A 23,425-nucleotide genomic window follows, 5' to 3' on the forward strand; every position below is an offset into this window, starting at 1 on the left:
CAAGTGTGGATCGTGATGGAGACATAGCCTTACCCGGGACAAACAATGTTAGCAGGGCTCTTTGTTTTTGTGAGTCAAGGTCTCTGTCACCCAGGCTGGAATGGAGTGACTTGATCACAGCTCACTGCAGCCTGGATCGCCAGGGCTCAAGTGATTCCTCCTCAGTCTTCTGAGTAGCTGGGACTACAAACTGCACTCAACCTTGTTAATTCAAGTTAAATAAAAAGGCTATGTAGGCCGGGCATGGTGGCTCAAGCCTGTAATCCCAGCACTTTGGGAGGCCGAGACGGGCGGATCACGAGGTCATGAGATCGAGACCATCCTGGCTAACACGGTGAAACCCCGTCTCTACTAAAAATACAAAAAAATTAGCCGGGCGAGGTGGCGGCGCCTGTAGTCCCAGCTACTCAGGAGGCTGAGGCAGGAGAATGGCGTCAACCCGGGAGGCAGAGCTTGAAGTGAGCTGAGATCCGGCCACTGCACTCCAGCCTGGGCGACAGAGTGAGACTCCATCTCAAAAAAAAAAAAAAAAAAAAAAAAAAAGGCTCTGCGTGTTTGTGTCTGTGTGTGTATAGTACATGTTCACATGCAGAAAATGCAGGAAGGATAACTGCTCAAATAGTCATTAACTGTGATTGGTACTGGAAGTTAGGTCAGAGTAAAGCAGGTAACAGAAACTTTCACTGTACACTTTGTGTAATTCTGTACTTTTTAAAAAGTGAACTCGTATTATTTTGATTTAAAAAGCATAAATGTGGAAAGTTTCAGTGTTTATAAGGGAAAGATTCAGTTACATGGAAAAATCACTACACGAACCATCTCATTCCTGTATATACTAGATTGATGAAATGTTATTACAAATAGAAAAACCTCAGGACAATGTGCAAGTTAGATATCCAGGGAGGTATGCAGGAGATTCGAGGGACAGGAGGGCATTACAAAACGTTGCCTTATAGCTCATACATTAACATTGTTTATCTTGCTGAAATACCATGTGGGTAAAAGCAAGCAGCATGTATCCTGATAGGAGGTGAATGAACTTGGCTGTCATACCCGTTTCCCAAGGGCAGGATTCGCTACACACAAGATTGTAACAGACCTTTAAGAGGGAGGAAGCCTGTAATCCCAGCACTTTGAGAGGCCGAGGCAGGCGGATCACGAGGTCAGGAGATCAAGACCATCCTGACTAACACGGTGAAACCCCGTCTCTACTAGAAACACAAAAAGTTAGCTGGGTGTGGTGGCACGTGTCTGCAGTCCCAGCTATTAAGGAGGCTGAGGCAGGAGAATCACTTGAACCTGGGAGGCAGAGGTTGCAGTAAGCCAAGATTGCATCACTGCACTCCAGACTGGGCGAGACTCCATCTCAAATAAAAAAGGAGGAGAGGAAGCTCCCAAAAGCAGAATCCAGGAAGCTACTTCTCCACAAGGAAGAGAGAGCTAAATAGAATGCAGTTCAAAGACGGAGAAGCTGTTTCATATATGGAATGGTTACAGGAAGGATAACATGGAATTAAAGAAGCAGGAAATTGAAAAGGAAGACAGAATGTGTGCATAAACTGTGTCATTTCTACCACTTCACTCCAGGGTGAAATTAGCAGGATACTTAGAGAACAAAAGCATCTCTCATCTCTCCCTCATCAGTCACTTTCATTACCTCCTGTTTCTTCCTTATTGAAGTCCACCCTTGCTTCCTTCCTCAATGGCCCACCTCCCCATACATCCTTAACCTAAAGCTCCATATCCCAACACATGCAGGAACACACAGACCCAGAATTACATTTAGTTCTGAATTCTCAGGGGTCCAGAGGAGACCTTTGAGTTTTGTGCATTCCTACATCTTGGTAGATTGTAAAATTTCAATGTGCAATGTCTACTTCATTTGCATTTATAGATATGCTAATTAGCAGTCATGAAATATGACCTTAAAATAATGTTTTCTGTCTGTTGTGTTCTCTTAAGGGTCTGAATGTGTCTGGCTGCATGAGGTCAGCTAATCAAAGAATCAGGGTTTGTTGCATTTCCTTTATTAATACCACATTTACTTGCCTAAGTAGCCTACTCCTGCTGGATGATGTCATCCCTGCATTGTTTCTGTTTTTCTTCTTAGTTAAAATTTCCCAAACTGTACTTCACAGATGGTAAACTATTACCCCAGGTTCCTTCCTCTCTGCTTATATTTTAGTCTCCCTTAGTAATTTTCTTTTCACTCTTCTATTTTAGGTTAATCAGATTCATCTTGCTTGATGCCTCTTGTCTGAATAATCCTGAGATTCTATTGCTAAGTACGGTGTTTATTGCCATATACCTCTGGTATCCTCTATGAGGTTTAAAAATGACTCTTTTATGACTAGTTTGTAAGGGATGTTTATGAATGGGTGTTGAGTTCATTTTTTACATCCTTTCTGCACCAATTGAGCAACATACAGTTTTTCTTTTTTACTTTCTCAATTTTGTGAATTACATTAACATTTTTTCCTAATACTATATCATTATAAAGTGGACCAAATTTGATGATGATGTGTTTTTATACATTTATTGATTCATTTTGTAAATATTTCATTGAGTTTTTTTCATTTATATTCATAGATAAGAATGTATTTTCTTTCTCATAATATCCTTGTCAAATTTTTACATTAGGAAATAGCCTGCCAACATGGACTGTGAAGGTTTTCTAAGATGCACATTTTAAGGCAATATCTTCTCCTCTACAGATTGCTTTACCTAGGTTCTAAAAGTTCTAATTGGTACTACTGCTTTTCATTGTCATTCATTTTAAAATATGTTCTACTTTTCATTATAATTTATTCTTAACTGTTATTTCCATTGTTTTTATTACATGCAAATCCAAAGGATTGTGATTATTACAATTATTATTTTGCCACCTTTTTATTATTGACTTCTAATTTAATTGCAAAACAGTGTGCATGATATTAATTTTTGGCATGGATCAGACTGCTTTTGTACTTTAGTAAGGTATCAATTGTTGTAAATGTACCTATGTTTGAAAATTATATTTTTTTGGTTGGTTTTAAGATTCTAATACTCATATCTCTTAGATGAAGCTTGTTAATTCTGTTGGTCAAATGTTTCATATGCTTATTTATTGTCTAATTGAACAATCATTTTCTGAGCTAGGTATCTTAAAATCTTCCCCTATGATTATAGATTTATTAATCTTTCCTTGTAATTCTACCCATTTTTACTTCAGATATTTTTGAGACTACATGGCCAAGTGTATATATTTCAATTATTTTATCTTCCTGGTGACACTCTCCTTTCATCATTATGTACTGCCATTTATTCTATTTTGAGTAAAAGCCTCAATATTTTGCTTACTATTAAAAGAGATAAGGAAACTTTATTTTGGTAAAAATGTATTAATTTTTTTAACATTATTTTACCTAAAAGTTTTAGGTGACTTTAATATTTCTTCTAAATCTAACAAGATTTTAATTTTTAAGGCAGACTGAGAGTCTGTATTTTGATAGGCAAATTTTATCTATTTACATTTGCTGAGATTACTGATATGTTTGGACTTTTTCTACCATGGTATTTTTTGTTGGCTTTATGTTCATGATGCTTTTACTTCGGCTCTCCACCTTTTCTTTCTTACCATCTATTGAACAAAATGAACTTTTTTGGTCTTTTTTTTCCTCTAGTGCTTTGAAAATTGAATACCGTGCTTTTAGCCCTGTAGTGCAATGATTTGCAATATGTGGTCCCCAGATTGGCAGCATCAGCATCTCCTGGCATTTATCCAAAAGTCAGGTGATAACAAATGCTGGTGAGGATGTGGAGAAATGAGAACCCTTGTGCATTATTGGTGGGAATGTTAATTAGTAAACCACTATGGACAACAGTTTGGAAGTTCCTCAAAAAACTAAAAATAGAGTTTCCATATGATCCAGCAATCCCACTGCTGGCTATATGCCCCCAAAGAAGGGAAATCAGTATATTGAAGACATATCTGCACTCCTATGTTTGTTGCAGCACTATTCACAATAGCCAAGATTTGGAAGCAACCGAGGTGTCCATCAATAGGTAAATGGATTTTTACAAATGTGATACTTATACACAATGGAGTACTATTCAGCCATAAAAAAGAATTCTATCATTTGCAACAACATGGATGGAACTGGAGGTCATTATTTTAAGTAAAAAAAGCTGGGCACAGAAAGACAAACATCATATATTCTCATCTCTTTGTGGGATGTAAAAATCAAAACAATTGAACTCTTAGAGACAGAGAATAGAAGGATGGTTACCAGAGGCTGGGTTGGGGGTAGTAAGGGCACATTGGGAGGAGGTGGTGATGGTTCATTGGTATAAAAAAAAATAGAAAAAGTGAATAATACCTAGAGTTTGATAGCATAACAAGGAGACAGTAGTCAATAATAAATTAATTGTACATTTAAAAGTAACTAAAAGAATATAACTGGATTATTTGTAACACAAAGGATACATGCTTGAGGTAGATACCCAATTTTCCATGATGTGATTATTATGTATTGCATGCCTATACCAAAATATCTCGTGTATCCCATAAATATGTACACCTACCATGCACTCACAAAAATTAAAAACTTAAAAACATAATAAATGATGCTGGAAAAACTGGATATGTGTATTCAGAGGGATGAAACATCTAGTTTCATCCTATCTCTCAGCATACACAAAACTCAAATCAAAGTAGATTAATGACTTAAATATAAGACCTGAAACTATGAAACAATTAATACTAGAAGAAAACACTGGGGAAATGCTTCAGGACGTTGGTCTGGGCAAAGATTTATTGAGTAAGGCCTCAAAAGCACAGACAACAAAGGCCAAAATTGGGAAATGGGATTATATCAAGCTGAAAAGCTTCTGCACAGCAAAGGAAAGAATAAACAAAGTGAAGAGACAACCCCCAAAATGGGAGATAAATATTTACAAAATATTCAACTGACAAGGGATTAATAACCAAAATATGTAAGGAACTCAAACAACTAAATAGCCAAAAAAAAAAAAATTTTTTTTAAATGGGCAAAATTTCTGAATAGACATTTCTCAAAAGAAGACATACAAATGGGCAACAAGTATATGAAGAAGTGCTCAACATCACTAATCATCAGAGAAGTGAAACTCAAAACCACATTGAGGTATCATCTCACCCCAGTTAAAATGACTGTTATCTGAAAGTTACAAAGTCTAGCAAGTATGTGGAGAAAGGGAAACACTTATACCCTGTTGGTGGGAATGCAAATGAATACAGTCACTATGGAAAACAGTATGCAGGGTCCTCAAAAAGCTAAAACTAGAACTAAAATGTGGTCTGGCCATGCCAAGGCTGGCTATCTATCCAAAAGAGAAGAAATCACCATATTAAAAAGATATCTGTGCTCCCATGTTTATGATAGCACTATTCACAACAGCCAAAATAAGGAATCAACCTCAGTCCCCATCAGCAGAGGAATGGATAAAGAAACTGTGTATATATACACAATGGAATTTATTCAACCATAAAACAGAATAAAATCCTGTCAGTTTGCAACAACACGATTGGAACTGGAGGACATTATGTTAAGTGAGATAAACCAGGCTCAGAAAGACAAATGTTGTATGTTGTCACTCGTGGGAGCCAAAAGAAAAAATGGATCTCATGCATTTACTCCTGTGAGGAAGTTTTATCATCCTCCACTGCCTTTTATGTTAGTTTCTTGTTTTTAAATTTTCACCCTACTGGAATAGTTTAAATTTAAATCCCACTGCCCTGTATTATGAGGACTTGAGGTTTTGGTGTATCATGGATGACAGATTTTTATCTACTCTACAACAGGCAGAAGGCAAACTCTCTTTGCTTTTTCCCAACACTGGTAAATGAAGTTTTTTATAATTTGCTCTTTGTGGACATGGAACCCATTCAAATATGCTAAAACGCAATTCCTCAGCTCCTAAGACCTATATCCATGTCTATGTTCCCTTTGGGTCGGCATGGTGTCAGTTCAGACTTAACCATTCTTATTTCAAATTACCTGTTTGCTTCTGACTGTTGCAGGGGTGGTGGTGGGGGGGGTGCCCCCTTTTTTGAGTTAACTATTAATTTATTTTTTTCTTACAACTTCTTTGATTATTTGTATTATTTTTATAATGGATGGTATCCTTTACGCATTACCATGCTCCATGAAGCCCATCAATATTTTGCAAAGTCTGATGGATGCTATTTAATGGGCTCCCAACACATTGTCTACTGAGGTAGAATCTGCTTCTGGCCTGAAAGTCACTCTTGTAATGAGTTATAACCATTGTCTGAGTAAGTTTTTTACTTTACAAAATTCTGTCTTGTATTGTCAGCTACTATTTGGAAATATTTCATATCCCCAAATTGAATGATCATATTTTCTGTTAACAACTTGTTATTCTGTAGGAGTGGTGCTTCCCCTCCCCCAAAAATGGTGTCCTACATTTGAGATGTCACTAGCTTTGCTTTCTCTATTCCTTCTTGAACATTTTTCTACTCCCCATATCACCACCTGTGCCTCAAAACATCTGACGGTTTTCCACAATTCCTTTGTTCCCAGCTTTTAATCCCTCAGCTGGGCTCCCACCTGAATTCATTAATGTGGTTCCCCATGAATCTCCAGATTTCTTCTCATCTCGTCTGCTCCTTTACAAGCACTCAAGAGCCTCAATTTCTTCACTGTTCTGTCACTTTGAACTCCATGCATCGTTAACTCAGCAGCCAGTTTCTGCGATGCCTTTCAGCCTTGTATACCCCTTGAAGTTCAAACATTGGTAATTCCAAATTTGGGGTGAAGTTAACTGAAGCTGAGAAGGAACTAACTGAATAAAACAAAATGCAAAAAAAAGGGCAAATGATAGAATGAATCTGGGAGATTAGTAAGGATGGAGCAATAGGCTAAAAGGTGATAAGTGGGATTTGGAGAGAAAATTGCACTTTAATCAAATGGATGTATAGCTTCCTAAAACAATACCCAAATATAAGAAAATTCTGTAAGTAGCCAGTTATTTCATTAAAGGAAGGACAATGTGTGTGTGGAGGGGGGTGTCTCCAGAGTGAAGATATGCCTTATTGCAGATGTATTTGCAAGGAAAAGTTTTGGGGTCACCTTTATTTGGAGACATTTCTCTCAAGCTGGTTTGTGTATTTACTATCTATAGCAGAGATATAACAGCACGTCTAGGTCTAATTGAAAAGGTATTTCCAAAATAGGTCATTTGAAATGAGAGTATTTATGGTGGCTTTCTTTGGGAAACAGCCATTCCATTGTGATTTTCTTTTCTTTTTTTTCTTTTTTGTCGCCTAGGCTGGAGTGCAGTGGCATGATCTCAGCTCACTGAAACCTCTGCTTCCCAGGTTCAAGTGATTCTCCTGCCTCAGCCTCCTAAGTAGCTGGGATGGGATTACAGGTGTGTGCCACCACACCTGGCTAATTTTTGTGTTTTTAGTAGAGACGGGGTTTCACCATGTTGGCCAGGCTGTTCTGGAACTCCCGACCTCTGGTGATCCACCTGCCTAGGCCTCCCAAAGTGCTGGGATTACAGGCGTGAGCCACAGTGCCAGGCCCTCATTGTGATTTTCTTTACTCCTTTCCTAGTGTTTTGAGTGGAAAAAACCCAAATGATTTTGTTTTCTCTAATATTCCAGTAACTCATAAAGTTTATTATGCATTTTAATAGGGCTGAGATTTAAGATCTTGGAAGTAGAATGTTAGGAGTGAGATAAGCTTCGTAAAAACAAAGACCTCAAACTGTCTAAGGAGATGCAAGTTCATAGCTAATCTAAATGAGATTTCTATTTAAAGTACTTCAATACAATATTATAATGCTTGTGGCCATGCTTACTGGAAAGGTGTTGGTGTGGCTGTTTCCATTAAGTCTTATCTTAAATGTTTCATTATTTTATACACAATGGCCACTGTGGTGCAGGAGGTCCCTCTTCATATACTTTTCTCATTGATGATCAATATTTAGGTTTTCTTTTGTGCTTAGAAATTGCTATTTTGATACACACTCATTTTAAATTATTTTACCTGATTTTACCCTTAAAGAGAAGGATAAAGTGTAAAGGGAAAATATGAAGCTGAGTCTTTTTAAACCTGGATCATGTCACTCCACACTGTAAGAATAAAATACATGAGCCAAATCAATCTTTTTGGAGTTGTACATTCAAGAAGCACAAGTAAGCCAGCAGTCTGCCGTTTTGAGATCCCTCGAGGGTCATCAGGCTTTTTGGGTAGTATCATATTTTATTAATTAGACATTTACACTGAAAAGGATGTTCCAGGGCAGATCAGGTCCTTTTTTATTGTGTATATGAAAGAACGTGGCTGCAGCCATCATTTGTCTGAATCGTGGCTGCAGCTATAGTGTGTGATGTTCATGCTTGTGATCCTGCCCCTCTGCTGTCAGCAGGAAATCTTGGATAAAGGGGACCTTTCTGTAGCTGCTGCATGTCAGGCAGGTTCTTCCCATTGCTGTAGTTCACAGAAGGCCCATGGCCTCTAGGAGGCATGGTAAAGTTGGGTGAAAGAAATATCACTGGATGGAGAATCAGGAACTTCGATCTCTGGTTTCAGATGGGCCAGTAACTTGCTGTCTGATCTAAGCAATCCAGTTAACCCCTCTGAGCCTGGTTTCTTTCTCTGAAAAATGAGAGGACCTGGACTTGGTAAGTTTCAGTTTGGGGAATAAGAGGGCTCTAAAATTACTAGGTTGTGAATAAGATATCCACTTGTCCTGACTTTTATCAAACTCTTTTGTAACACTTATGTTTGCCAGGCACTGTTCTAAGTCTTTAACAAAGATGAAGCCGTTTCATCCTCAGATGACACTTTGAGGAGGTATTATTAGCATCTCCAGTTTATAGATCCAGAAATGTATGACCAGAGATAGAGCTGGGATTCAAACTCAGGCAGCGTGCCCTCAAGCCCATGCTTTTAAATATTGGCATGCGTTAGCATCTGACTCATCTAGAACACATCCTTTTTCTGGTGGGCTTCATAGAGGAGCATCACAATTACTGTGTTGTGGAGGAATCATTACTACAGAAAGAAATGACATTCAGGAGATCTGGCTTCTTCAATGATTGAGAACGGTGGAGTCTGTTTTGTGAGCTTCATATTGAAAAGCTTTACAAAGCACGTATTTTATTCTTCACAAAGTTCATGGGAAAAAAAAGGCATAGAGAGTCAAAGGAAAAGAACAAGGACACCTGGGGGTTCGGCTGCAATTAGAGCAGAAGAGTGCTTGTATCTGGAATCCTTAGATGTCTGATTACTGGTTTTGCTTATGTGTAAATAGAAGTTGCTGTGCTAAGCAGAAAATAATTGTAATAGATTCATTTAATCATAACGCTGCAAAGTTTCACTTGTTAGAGCTTCAAACTTGCAGATGAAGCTTTCCCTGGAGCAGCCAGTCTGATTGTAGTTGCTGTAACTGACCTACTTATCAGCTTTTTCAAAAGGTGGCTTAAATGCCTCCCAGGATACAGGAATACACAGAAAACCTAACAGGAGTAACTTTCCATAACTCATGATTCACTTTTAGGGCATTTGGGGGCCATGTATCTTATGAGGTAATCTTGTTCATGCTTGCAGTTTTCACCTAGACATGAGTCACAAGATTAATTCTTAATAACTCAACTAAGAATTCTTAATAGTGGGGTGACTAGAAGATTTCAAATCCGGAGGTATTTTTTCTGATAGAGTTTGGTTAGGTATATATGAGCAAGAGAGCCCACCACCACTTTTGCGCTGGTTGGTAACCCAGAAGTCATATCCTCTCTTGGGCCCTTGATGCGTTCCCCTTCTGGTTGGGTTAACGGTGGAGATAAAAGGAAATGACATTGGCTTTTAATGCAAATCGTTATCTCTTCACAGAAGTGAGTCAAGAGTTTGAAGTTGTGTTAGAACTATCCGTTTCTTGATCTGTAGAAGTCACCTAATGATGGTAAAAAGTAAGGTGGTTGGGAAACGACTGTATTTTATGTAAACTTGTGAGACTGGACCTCAGGTTGACAGACTGAAAGGCTGCTCTTTCAATTGACAAACTCTCAAAGGCACTGGGGGCTGTGGAGTCCCATCTAGAATGGATTCAGGAGGCTGAAATCAACCCCAGGATTAAAACCAAAGTGGCCTTTCTGAAATATCCTGGAAACCAATCGAGATCATTCCTCTATGGTTGACGCAAGTGAGTGAGAGCAAAGAAAGTGAAAAGTTATGAGCAAAAAACAAACTCCTTTTTTCCTTTCCTGGAATTCATATTTCCTTATAGTTCCACAAGCCTGATCACATCATCTAGTTTTTCTCTTTCATTTTTCTTTTCTTTGCTTTTTTTATCCTCCCTTTGTCTTCCCTGTTTCCCGTATTTTTTTTATTTCCCTCTCACCATCTGCCACCCTCCCTATCATTCTTCCATTCTCTTCTATCTAAAATTCTTCAGCTTTCACCTAAAACTCAGTGCTAGGTTTGTAACTAGAGTCTCTGGTGGACATGTTTCTAGGTCAGGGTTTCTATACATAACCAGATGCCTGTGACTTCTTAAGGATTCTCTATGTTTGCTGTGCCTTTGAGAGACCTTTTATTCTTGGTTCATATACTATGGCCTATCCAATAATGTTTTATTCTACTTTAAAGTTTTTCTCCAAAACCAGAATATTTATGAGAATCAGTAGAGACCAGAAAAGTGAGGCAAAGATTTGGAGAGGATTCTAATTAACCTCCCTTTGCCTTATTACATTTTCATGGAACAAATCAGGGTCACCTCATCTTTTGGTTCCAAAATCACCAGGTTGGCTTTTCACAGAAGGGCTCAGTTATCTTGGTTCCTTGAATGCTTTCTTAATGGCCCCATTGCCCAATCCTTGCCCTCTTTTCATTGTGACCTTCTGTTTTATATAATGGCTATTGAGCCTAATTAAAGATTGTATTTTTTCTTCTCATTTCACATCACGGCCTTGGTGAATGTATTTTATTGTCTCAAATGCTAGCCAGTCTGGGAACAAACATGGCATGCTATTTGAAGTTTTCATTATGGAAGAAGGTCCGATGTTGATTTTGGGGAAAGAAATCCTGGTGGGATACTGACTGACCGCATCTAGAAGTGACAGCAGCAGAATTTTGCATCTGGGATTCATCAGCCATTTCTTACCACAATGCAGAGATCTAAAGCCAGAGTAGTCCATCCTTCTCTATCCTTCCCTGCACATTCATCATCTCCATCTCCAATCAAACCACTGAACAGTTCACCCTATGTGAGGTCTCTCTTCTGTATTTTCAATATCTTCCCAAAACTCGGTTTTTCCTTGTGCTGGCTTGTCTGGCCAGTGCAATAGCTTCATATACTGTCTTAGCTTTCTAAAGTACTTTGTAACTTGCAATTCAATGGTATGGAGCTATTTTCTCCAGTAGGAGCAGCTGAAGAGGTAAAATGAAATTAACAAAAACCTTAACAATGTCAAACGATGACAGGTTTCTGTATGTACTCCCTCCAAAAGATCCAATATGAAGGAGGAAAGACCAAGCTGCAGTTGTTTTTCTGAGAAAGGCAAAGAGATACACCATATATGTAGGTTGAAATAATAAATCTGTTGAGATTAACCATGCAAGGTTTCTTCTGATCAGCCTGTTGCTGTTTTAAAATATCAATAAATGGCTGCATGGCATAAGAGATGCAGGAAGATAAGAGTGAGAAGGCAGACAGTAGTTTCACTGCCCCACTGCCCCTTCCTAACCTTGACAAATGTCCTTTGAATGACCTTGATGCAGTTACCACTGTTGTCATTGTCCTCTCTGATGAATTGTTTTTTTTTTTACTTTCAGCTCGGGGACCTGCTTCACAAGTTACAGTTTGTCCTGACGTATGTGGCTCCTTGGCAGATGGCTTGGGGTTCTTCGTTTCACGTGTTTGCTCAGCTCTTTGCCATTCCTCGTATCCTTTCTGCTTCTATTTTCACCCTCCAGCTGAGATTCACATTTTACGGAAGGAAGCTTTTCATTGACCCCTGGCAATAAAAAGATTGTAAAATCTTTAAGATTACATTTTAATGGGGACATGAAGAGGCACTTTGGATCCCTTTAGGCCACTTAGCCTTAAAAGATACTTCTTAATTTTGAACTCTTCCTGCTTCCTAATGCATATTCAGGAGTTACTTTTATTTTTTTTTTCTGGTCCTTCCATTTCCCATGCCCAGATCTGCATTAAGATACCCTGTCTTTTAAATGGAAAGTTACTGCTTAAATGATTGAGTCACCTTGTGCAAAATAGTGCAAATACATTTGCTGTTATTAAACATTGTGGATAGGGTTGATGCATTCAATACATTTTTATCAAGTGTATATTATTTTATAGTATGGTTATCATATTGTACTTCAGTGATGTTCAGAAACCCAAGGTTAGGTACAAACAGCATTTGGAAGACTAACAACTTAAATTATGGTCTTTTAGTGGCTATTAGGCAGGAAGCCTTGGTTTCCATGTGTATTTTACAGTGTTTACATAATAATTTTAATTTACTTCATAACAAATTTTGAGATGCTCCTTCTAAACATCACTTTGACATTGATAGCTAAGTTTTATATATGTGCACATGTGGGTAAGGGGAAGCGGAGAGAGAAATTGCTTTAAAAATACTCTCGAAGAAAGAGATTAATTAAAATTTGACTCAGACCTAAAATACGTCCTCAAAGGTTTTCCTTCCCACTGAATTTAGAGTTTTTAAACCTGTGTGTTTCCCAGGAAACAGGGACCACTTGCATCAGAATCCCTGGAGGAACTAATTAAACTAAGTAGATTCCTGGGCCCAGCTCATACTTTTTAAATCAAATTTCACGGGCCGGGATCCTGGAGTCTGTCTTTTCACAAGCTTTCTTGGTGATTCTTATGCCATCAGTGTGTGTGAAGCACAGTTCTAAACTCTGGCAATCCATCAGGGCTGCTGTTAGCTAACTTGAATGACCACTCAGCGCTCTCTTCCATATGAAATTTACATAAGGCTCATTAAGACAATTCTTAAGGAATCTCTAGGATCTTAACTTGGTGTACAGGAATGGAAACATACTTAGGATAATCCTTGAGTAATAATATATTTTATATTTTGAAAAATGATTTCTTCCAGGCCCATAACTTTTTTTAAAAAAAAGTTAAGCATACGAAGAGTGGATCTCACAATACACATTGTTCTATGTTCCTATTCTTAGATGTGCATTAATATTTCTAAAGTGTTTCAAGGTCATTTGGCAGAACAAGCTAAGGAAAAATTATATATATATTTGCAAAGCCTGAGCTTGTGCTCCACCCTTTCCCTTTAGCTGCAGTCACTTTCTATAAAGCCAGTAATTTCAGTTTTCCAAATAGAGTCCTTTAAAACAAAAACAGGTGAAATATTGAGTTGATTTTTAATCTCTTTCTGACGTATTTCTAAAGTTTCCTTTTTAGAATTTAAAGCATGTTTATTCAATGAAAATGATTAGATTAACGCAAATTTGTTGTTGAGGAGTTGCACCAAGAATTTAAAACTTGAAGTTATAATTCCTGATGTCATAACTTTGGACTTGCATCTGTCTGTAGCATTTCTTGTTGATGTTTATGCCTTGTTAGGTGAGTTCAATATTACTTATTATTCCTTGGAGTTCCACGACTGAATTAAGACTGTTCTGGGAACCATAATTTTCAAATACTTGCCCTATATTCGTGTTGAGGGTTCACACATGAGCACATGGTATTTGGCACTTAATAAGTCCTATAAGAATAAAGACAGCATTAGGATTTATCTCAGCTTGTGCACAGTGAGCATTAAATTTAAATACTTTCATGATGTATAGACTAATTGCCTTACAACATGGAAACATTCGAGATGCAAATTTTATTGGGCATTTGGTGGTTCCGTTTTAGAACACTCAGTGGACCCCCTTGTTTTGTTCCTAAGCCTGGCCCTGTTAGTGACACCCACTTCCACCCCTTCTGCTAAGATACAGAGCCTTCAAATTGACCTCCCTGGAGGCTGGCCACTGACAGTATCTTTTCCCTCTCCCCCGTACCCATGGACACCCCCTCATCCTTCCTCAGTTGTAAAGGTAGATATTTGTTCCTTGGAGTCCAACATCATGCTGTTCAAACTATAATCAGATAAATAGTTGAAAAACTGGATATACATGCCACCCAGACAAAGCTATTAAGTTATTAAGTGTCAACCATGGATCTTGGCTAATTTTGAAATGTTAATTATTTTATCACTCTATTAAGAAGCTGTGGGCTCCATATCAGCATTGAAAAGGGACTAATTTGCTCTGTTTTGGAATTGAATTAGCTTTCAGGCCAGCAGGGCACTGTTTGGTAAATTGCTTTTTCTAGTACTAGCATGTTTTCTCCCTCCATAGCCTCTGTTAGCTTCTGAGCTTGTAACCTCCAGGGAAAGATGAGAATATTCACCCTTTTAATATGTGTAGAGACCATGCAAGACCATTGTCTTCTAATAATTAGATAGACTTAGCCAGATTCTCTATAGTAAACCCAGAGATTGGGAGGGCTGCTTTCTACTTGGTGCATCCTTTTGCACTTCTAATGATTTTTTAAAATCTTTTCATAATTGATGCTTTCTGGCTGGGCACAGTGGCTCACGCCTGTAATCCCAGCACTTTGGGAGGCTGGGGAGGGCAGATCATGAGGTCAGGAGATTGAGACCATCCTGGCTAACACGGTGAAACCCCATCTCTACTAAAAATACAAAAAAATTAGCAGGACGTGGTGACAGGCTCCTGTAGTCCCAGCTATTTGGGAGGCTGAGGCAGGAGAATCACTTGAACCTGGGAGGCAGAGGTTGCAGTGAGCTGAGATGGGGCCACTACACTCCAGCCTGGGCGACAGACCGAGACTTCATCTCAAAAAAAAAAACAAAAAACAAACAAAACAAATAATAGATGTTTGCATTTTAAGTGTGCTTTTGAAGGAGTGATCATCTACCCCTTAGGTTAATCTCTCAGCTGTTTCTCTTAGAAATAAAGTGGGCTTTATGCGCCTACTCCTCTTAGTAGCTCTTCTTTCTTGGCGCTGTCTTGCCAGTAGTAGTGACAGCCTTTCCTATTTGCCCAGAGTGTGCTATAATTCTTTACTGATCTTTCCTGAAAAAAAGGTCCTCTTTATTCACTGCCACCCTCCCTCTAACCTGTTAAACGTCATTTCCTTTCCTACCACATTGAACTTTATTTTTAGACTAGCACAGTTTCCTCACTTCTTAAATTTTGGATAATTGTTTCTGGCATTTAAAAAATGTACAATGTAATCTCTAGGGAAATTTTAGAATCAAAAACAAGAGCCAGTCAGCCCCCCTTTTAATATGTGTAGAGACCATGCAGGACCCCTGTGTTCTAAAAATTAGACAGACTTAGCTAGATAATCACATATTAGCACATCTGCCCAGCCCTGGCTCCACTTGGTTTTGTCCTGGTTCCTCTGCAAGCCTCATCACACCCTCTGTCCCCTGATGTGGGGACTTCTCCCTCTTCCTTTCTTCTCAACACAGCCCCTCAGAAAACTCCAGCTCTGACCTCACTCTGCTTTCTAATATTTTTTTCAATACCTTCACGCAATGATATCTTCCGTGCAATTCCCTTTTCTTCCAATGACAAGGAGCATAATAGCTAATATGTTGTGTTTTGTGGCAGAAGTGTTTAGGTATTTTCAGCTTTCAGAAGAGGAAACTGATGGGTGATAATAGATATTACAGTAGCGTATTGTTCTGTAGTTCTCTATTTGAACCTAGGTCAAAATAAAAAGAATTGGATTTAAATTGCAGCACAATAGAGATCTTTTTGATACCTAAACAATTCAACATTGGAATGTATTATTAGTGGAGGATGTGACATTTTACTCCTGAAAATGCTTGGGAGTAAATCGAAAGTTTAAAAAAAAAAAAAAAGTCACTCTTGAAAAAAAAAAATCATGATTTTTTTGAGACAGAGTCTCACTCTGTTGCCCAGGCTGGAGTGCAGTGGTGCAATTCTAGCTCACTGCAGCCTCAAACTCCTGGGCTCAAGAGATCCTCTCACCTCAACCTCCTGTGTGGCTGGAACTACAGGTGTGCACCACAATGCCCGGATAATTTTTTTTTTAATCTGATTTTAAATCTACTAAAATGTATGTGAAAGTGTGGACAGCGCAAGACTCGCTCCTGTTTTATATCTTACATATAAATGGGACTATTAGGGAATCCCTACTTCCATCCCCACCCCTTTATCACATAATTTGTTTAACCTTATGTTAAACCACTTAGAAGTCTGAGTTACTTCTATATTCTTGATAATGAAATGCAGAGTCTTCCTGTCTGTGCCAAGCATTTCCTTTTTACTCTGTGCCAGAACTTTTTGAACATGGGTTACAGAAATAAGACCCCCTTAGTTCAGCAGTGAGAGAGATACAGCTGTCAACAACTTCCCAGCAGGAAGACAAGCCTTGTAGGAGGTCAGATCAGATCTGTAGTAGAATGATCCAAGTCCTAATACCTACCCTAGGACCAGGAAGGATGTCCATATTACAGGACCTGGGCAATCTGGCTCTCCACTGACTTCTGCCACCCCCATGGATTCTGGCCAGCAGTTCTCTCTTGCACTTCCAACCACAGGCCCCACAGAACCTCTGCGCCACAATGATGGTGAGTGATTGGCAGCTGGGAGTCTCCAGTGATGGAGTGAGACCTGAAGGGACCAGCTTGCTCAGAGAACTGTTGCTTCTGGCTCCTCGCCACTAATCACCAAAGATCCGATGGGCTTAAGCCAAAAGCAACAGACATGCTAAGTTTAATATTGAGCAGTTACCTCTTTGATCAAGCAAGGTGTGTGAAATTAACACATGCCAGTACATGAGAAACTCATGTAAGAATGCCTATAGAAGCAACTTGGCCCACAAAACACTTACTTCATGTGCATGTGGTGTTCTTTGCTTAAAAACTAGATATGACTTGAATTGAACCAATGGTGTTCAATATACAGTATCTGTTTATCTGCGTATGCATCTACCCAGGTAGATAGATGGATAGATATTTCGAACAGTGGGAAAACATTCTTCAAGAAACAGATGCTACCTTCCCGAACAATTCTATTATTTGTTTTCAAAAAGTATCATCTAATATTAATTATTTACAAAGCTACTTGATACTTTAGTAAATGTACCCTAGTGTGTTTTGTTCAGCTAATAATCTTAGTAAAGAGAAACTGTTCTTTTCAATCCTTAGATATTAAATCTTTGCCATGAATCAGACTAAGACCGCTGAGATTTTTATGAGAATCATTTGGTTTACATGGTGGTAAAATGAGACGTAGCAGGGTACTACTGAAAGTTTTATGTTTATATATCTATACATAGAGAGATTAAGTGTGTGTCCTTTGTTCTTTCTTTGGTGGAAAAAATGGCTTTAGTGAAAACTCATCAAAATTTGAAATAATATTTTAAAAATATAGGAATAATATTTTTTTTTGCCTTAACTCAACATTCTCAGATTCTGCCGTGCTTTTCTTTCAGACGATTGCCACGTCAATCTTTTCTACCCCATTGAGCCCATTTCTTGGGAGTGTCATTTTCATCACATCGTATGTCAGGCCAGTGAAATTCTGGGAGAAAAACTACAAGTAAGATCCTAAAATCAGTGCTCAATTCCTTTTCTCCAGTGTGCGCTTCAGAAGGTTCCTCTGCCTTCCTCTGTTAGAGGGTCCCTGGCTCCAGGTTTCCCCCGGCTGTGGGGCCAGGCCAAACCTGTCTCTTTTGATGACTTCCTCCGTTCAGTGACTCAGCTCTTGGGTCTCAGGGATCTGGAAAGAACATGACTGATTTCAAATTAGCCAACGAATGCTAGTCCGGGTTTCATCAGTTGTGAAGGAAGAGTTATCACTGCCAAATTTTCGTAGGTGACCTAAGGGAAGGTTGTTTAACAAGCCACTGGTAATGTCCTTTGATATGCCAAGATGGTCCCTGGATGGCATCTTTTTTTCCTGTCTGTAGCATCGCTTTTATGAGCATTCTAAATAGACAGTCTTGTATAAGTGGGCAGCCATCACAGATGTATGGAAAAGAGATCACCAGTTTTTCTGGGTGCCATAAAATTTGTGGCCACTATTTGGACCTGTCATAAATTTCCTTGAGCAATTGGTGATTGATGAAGTAGGAATGTTATTCCTACGGGAAGGTTTGAAGAGAGAATTGATGGTTCACCAAGTAATCCTAAAGACCTCTTCATGATTTGTGGGGGGAGGTCTTGAGAATAGCTAGCAGGGAAGGAAAGCGTGTGTCTTCAGCAGTCTTCAGCTGGGACAGAGAACTCTGGATTGCTCCATGTGTTACAGCACGTCTTCCATTTCAATCTCCTCTGCCCTAATTTATTAACCATACTTGTGCTATTTATTACTTTTAAACCCTAATCCTTTTTCCATAATTTATTCACATTTTGCAGAGTGCTAGCATTTTACAGTGTGTCTTTTATGTCTCACAGAAGCCATCATTAAGTTAGACCCGTGGTTTCACGCTTCTCCCGAGGGATGGTTTATAAAATGTGCATCCTTCTGGCACAGGTGTGTGGCTTAGGGATTAGAACACAGCCTGCCTGAGTTCACACCTCATCCCTCCCACTTAACATTGATCATTTCAGGCCTCCTTTTCCTCACCTGTAAAATGGAAGTGAAATCATAGGACCTACTTCATAGACTTGTGAAAAGAAAATGAATTAACATACATAAAACACCAAGAACAGGAGCTGCCACAAAGTAAGCACCACGTGAGCCTGGGCTAGGATGATTATTCTCCGACTGCTCCGCGGGGAAGTTCCTGTCCCAGCTTGACCCATGCTAGTGGGTGTTTACCATGACTGGGGGGATCTCCTTCGGACAATCTCACGTTTAGGGGTGCCCTGGTGAAAACTAATCAAACCAGTGAGCCCTGCTTCCGGCCCGTGAGGAGTGGAGGGAGGTCCCTCAGGTTTCTGGCAGATTTCTTCTAAGAGACGTAGATTTTGCAATAAAAGTAAAGTTGTCTTGAAATTCACACATAACAAGGCTGCTCATTTGCATTTGTCTAAAGAAACATGCATATTTACAGAGCCAGAGAGTAAAAGAAAACTACCACAGTTGGCTTCTCTTTAAGCTTTTTTAGGAGAAAACAATTTGGGGGACCTTTTAGGTGTTCTGAAAGTCACGCTTCTGGAAAGTGCAAATACTTGTAAATAAGAGGAGGGGCATTTTCTCATGCTTTCACTTAAACAGGGAAGGAAAATACAACATATTTAAAACTTGGTCAACGTATTTAAAACTTGGTGCTCAGTACAAAAGATTTCTTTTTGCCTCCTATTCTCAGATAGGGAATCAGTCTTTCTGGCATGGGAAGATTCAATAGAAGTAAGACACCTCTCAGTTGAGTCGGAAAGGATATTAAGTGGAAAGGGGAATCTTTGTGCAGAGATGACCTTGGAGGGAAGCATTCTAATACCTGCGCAAAAGGAGTTAGGTGTTTTGTTATTTAGTCTCCTCACTTCCCAAATTCAGCCATCCTTTTTGAGTGAGATGCTTGGGTCTGAATTGTCAGTTTATGTGGGTTACTCAAATGTATGGGCTTCTAGAGCAAGATTTATGTTTATTCAGTCCCACAAAGAACTGTTTCTGCCGCGTTTATTCTTTTCATCAGTAAATAACACAGATATGAGCACTAGGCTCCCTGTATATGTATGGGGGGTGTCTGCCTCTGGATGCCCTTCTCATGGGTTGGAAGAGGGCTTGCTTCAGGGTCTAAGGGGATGTACACGGATACCTGCCCTTGCCTAGGTCTTTCCGAAAGAGCCAAGTGGAAGGAAATCTTCAACTCCACTGCAGGAGTTGAGTCTTGGTGCCAAACCCAGTCTGCTGAAGGTCTATTGTTGCCTTTTGTGAAGGCATCAGAACGCAGCATCCTCTGGCCTGTCTGCTGAAAAGATCAGTGGAGGGAAATCACGACAGTAGAGTGGTGGCCACCAGGAAAGGAAATGACAGGAAATCTCATCTGGATCCTTACAAACACTCTGGAAATCTCATTCTATCTATTTAAAACTTTTTTTAGTTTCAAATCCTAATCAATGAGTTTTAGTGCTCTGACTGGAGAGTTTCTGTGTGGCCGTTCTAATTACCATCTTTTGAGTCTGATACAAAGGACCAGTCAGGTAATGTCATTTATCCTGTTTAATGTTGTACTAGTTGTTCCATCACTTTAAAAGGGATGCCTGAAAAGATATTCTCATCCGGAGCTTTAGTGAGCACATTTACCACCATGAACTGCCGCCACCAGCCTGGGTGTGTGTGCTGGAGGCCACCTAGCAGTCCCCTCTCCTGGCTTCCTCTTTCTTTTCACCCCTGCTCCCTCACTCTCCAGTCGCTTGGCACAGATCTTTTCAAGCTGACTTGTGTTTGTGCAGGTCTCTAATGAGAGCTGCAGTGTACCGAAACAATTTTAATACTTCAAGGAAGTGGTAAATAAATCACCAGTGACCTGATAATCACAGCTAGTCCCTTTTCTCCCCGAACTGGCCTGTCCTGAAACCTGCAGACCTCCTGTTCCCTGATGCTGTGCCTCACTGGGGTGTATGACAAATGTGTCCCCTGTCTGCCTTTTTACCCTAGCCTCCTAACGAACCTGCTTGCTACTCTCTGCCCACACACAGCTCTAGGATAGCTGTCCTAAAACACAGCTCTCAGCACGTCACTCTTCTCCTCAAAAGCCTGCAGTTGCTCATTGTGCCTGTGGGACAAGGAGAAATGCCATGGAGACCAGCGCTGTCCAATAGGAAGTTCTAGATGATGGACATGTTCTATGTCTGTGCTCTCCAATATGGCAGGTACCAGCCACATAGGGCTACCAAGCACTCGAAATGGGGTTAGTCTGACGGAGGAACTGAATTTTATTTTATTATTATTATTATCATTATTATTATTATTGTTATTATTATTTGAGACAGAGTCTCATTCTGTTGCCCAGGCTGGAGTGCAGTGGCGCGGTCTCCACTCACTGCAAGCTCCACCTCCCGGGTTCACGCCATTCTCCTGCCTTAGCCTCCTGAGTAGCTGGGACTACAGGCACGCACCACCACGCCCTGCTTATTTATTTATTTATTTATTTATTTATTTATTTATTTATTGTATTTTTAGTAGAGACGGGGTTTCACCGTGTTAGCCAGGATGGTCTCGATCTCCTGACCTTGTGATCCACCTGGCTCGGCCTCCCAAAGTCCTGGGATTACAGGCCACCGTGGGCCACTGTGCCCGGCCGGAACTGAATTTTAAATTCCATTTACTTTTAACTCACTTAAATTTAAATAGCCACCTGTGATGAGATTCTCCCATATTGGAAAGCACAGATATAGACCCTTATTTCTCGAACTTTCCAGCCCATCTCCCACAACACTTTCCCACACATCATATCTGTGAATTTCCATTCCAAATCTCTCCTTGGATCATACCCTTCATATAGAATGACCTTCCCTCCCTCAACCTCTTCATCTCCTGTTCACACCTAGTTGGCAAAACCCAACTTAAATGGCAACTCTGCCATGAAGTTGCCCTGATCACCACAATTAAAAATTGTCTTTCCTTTCCTAAATTCCTCTAACAGTTTGCCTTTGTGTTCTTGTTATCTATTACTCAATAACAAATCTCTGTAAACCTTAGTTTTTGTCTTAAAACAACAGGAAACAATTTGTCATATCTCATGGCTTCTATGGGTCAGGAATTTGGGAAGAGCTGGGCTGAGTGGCTGTGGTTTGGGGACCCTTATGAAGGTGGTAACTGGGACTGAAATAGGGAATTGGAAGTGCTGGGGACTAACTGGACATCTTTCTCTCTTTTCGTGTAGTCTCAGAACCTCTCCGTGTAATCTCTGGGTGAGTGAGAGGTTTGGCTTCCTGAGAGCATGGTGGCCTCAGGGCTTCAGCAAAAGTTTTCTAGTGAGTAAGGTATTAATAAAAGTTACATTGATTTTTCTGGCCTAATCAATTCTCTCCCATTCTATTTTCTACAAGTAAGTCACTCACCCACCCAGATTCAAAGAAAAGGGAATTACGTTCTGCCTCTTGGTGGATATATGGTAAGGTTCAAGAGTGGTTTGCAGGATGGAGAGGTACTGTAGCAGTCATGTTTGGAAAAATAAATTTGCTACTATGGCCATCAGTAAATTCTACCCAAGATTGGTGTAGTCTATATATACTTTCAATTCTGAACTTGTTTAGTTTTCATTTTTGTATGCCTAATGGGGTCCTGCAAAAAGTAGGTGTTCTGTACATTTTTCTTTTTTTTGAGATGGTGTCTCACTCTGTCCCCCAGGCTGCAGTACAGTGGTGCGATCTCAGCTCACTGCAACCTCCGCCTCCCGGGTTCAAGTGATTCTTCTACCTCAGCCTCCTGAGTAGCTGGAATTACAGGGGCCTGCCACCACGCCTGGCTAATTTTTGTATTTTTAGTAGAGATGGGGTTTCACTGTGTTGTTCAGGCTAGTCTTGAACTCCTGATCTTGTGATCCACCATCTTCGGCCTCCCAAAGTGCTGAGATTACAGGCCTGAGCCACCGTGCCTGGCCTGTAAATATTTCTTAAGTGAATTAAGTCCAACAATATTATGTCAGAGGAAATAGAAATCCTAATCTGGCTTCACATTTGCTGAGGCGAGAACACTCACTGCTAGACTGAGGTGGTCTTGACTACTAACAAGGTCTTTAAAATCTGTCTTGATGAGCTCTGCCTGGTGTCTTTATTTTAATTCCAGGCAACAATAGCAAATGCAGTATGTAATAGTGCTTTGTGTTTATACATCCCCCTAATGTCAGAGGATTCTAGAAAGCTTTAGAAACACATTCTGATATTATGATTTATCATCCTGCTCTTTGTATATAAACAGTCACTAAATAACCAAACTTTGTCATTAACATGAAACAAATGTTTAGGCCAGAAATTACATGACACATGTGCCCAGTTATCTCAGCAAACATCTTTGTTCTAAAGGAGTTGACTATTTTCAGCTTTCTGAAATAATGAAAACTCCCATTAACAGGGATTTTGTTTTGATATGTCAAAAACCCTCTATAAAATGTAAAATACATTAGACCTACAATGCTAGATGAAAGGGAAATAAAGCTTTCATGTTGGTTACATTGCTAGAATTCTATCCAGATTGGTTTTAAAATGTTGCATTGTTCTGGGTGTTATCCTTTACAGCAAATGTGTATTAAGCATCATCTATGCCAGTGTACTGTGCTAGGCTTTACCTAGCAGGAATCACTCTGTGACTGGTCTGCAAAAGTATCAACTCTGCATCTGTATCCTTGGACCTGCCTTTCTCAGCAAGGAGATAATTGGTTCTACTTAATCCTCAGCTCTTAACTGAGGCAGCGGTAGAACATCAGAAAGCGTGAGCTTTGTGGTCAGTCC

The 23,425-nt window shown here is 39.6% G+C and overlaps 1 protein-coding gene across 2 annotated transcripts in view; it reads left to right on the forward strand.

The window, feature by feature from the left end:
• The window catches only part of PCNX2 (pecanex 2), a 309,389-nt gene that overhangs the window by 184,785 nt on the left and 101,179 nt on the right, over positions 1-23,425 (forward strand). For both annotated transcript variants that reach the window (XM_028849636.2, XM_028849638.2), the window contains exons 22-23: positions 11,826-11,934; positions 17,495-17,624. In XM_028849636.2, coding sequence (XP_028705469.2) covers positions 11,826-11,934; positions 17,495-17,624 — 239 coding nt within the window. The remainder of the gene's footprint in view (positions 1-11,825; positions 11,935-17,494; positions 17,625-23,425) is intronic.

The sequence above is a fragment of the Macaca mulatta genome, chromosome 1 (assembly GCF_049350105.2).
Source record: "Macaca mulatta isolate MMU2019108-1 chromosome 1, T2T-MMU8v2.0, whole genome shotgun sequence".
In the NCBI taxonomy this organism is placed as follows: Eukaryota; Metazoa; Chordata; class Mammalia; order Primates; family Cercopithecidae; genus Macaca; species Macaca mulatta.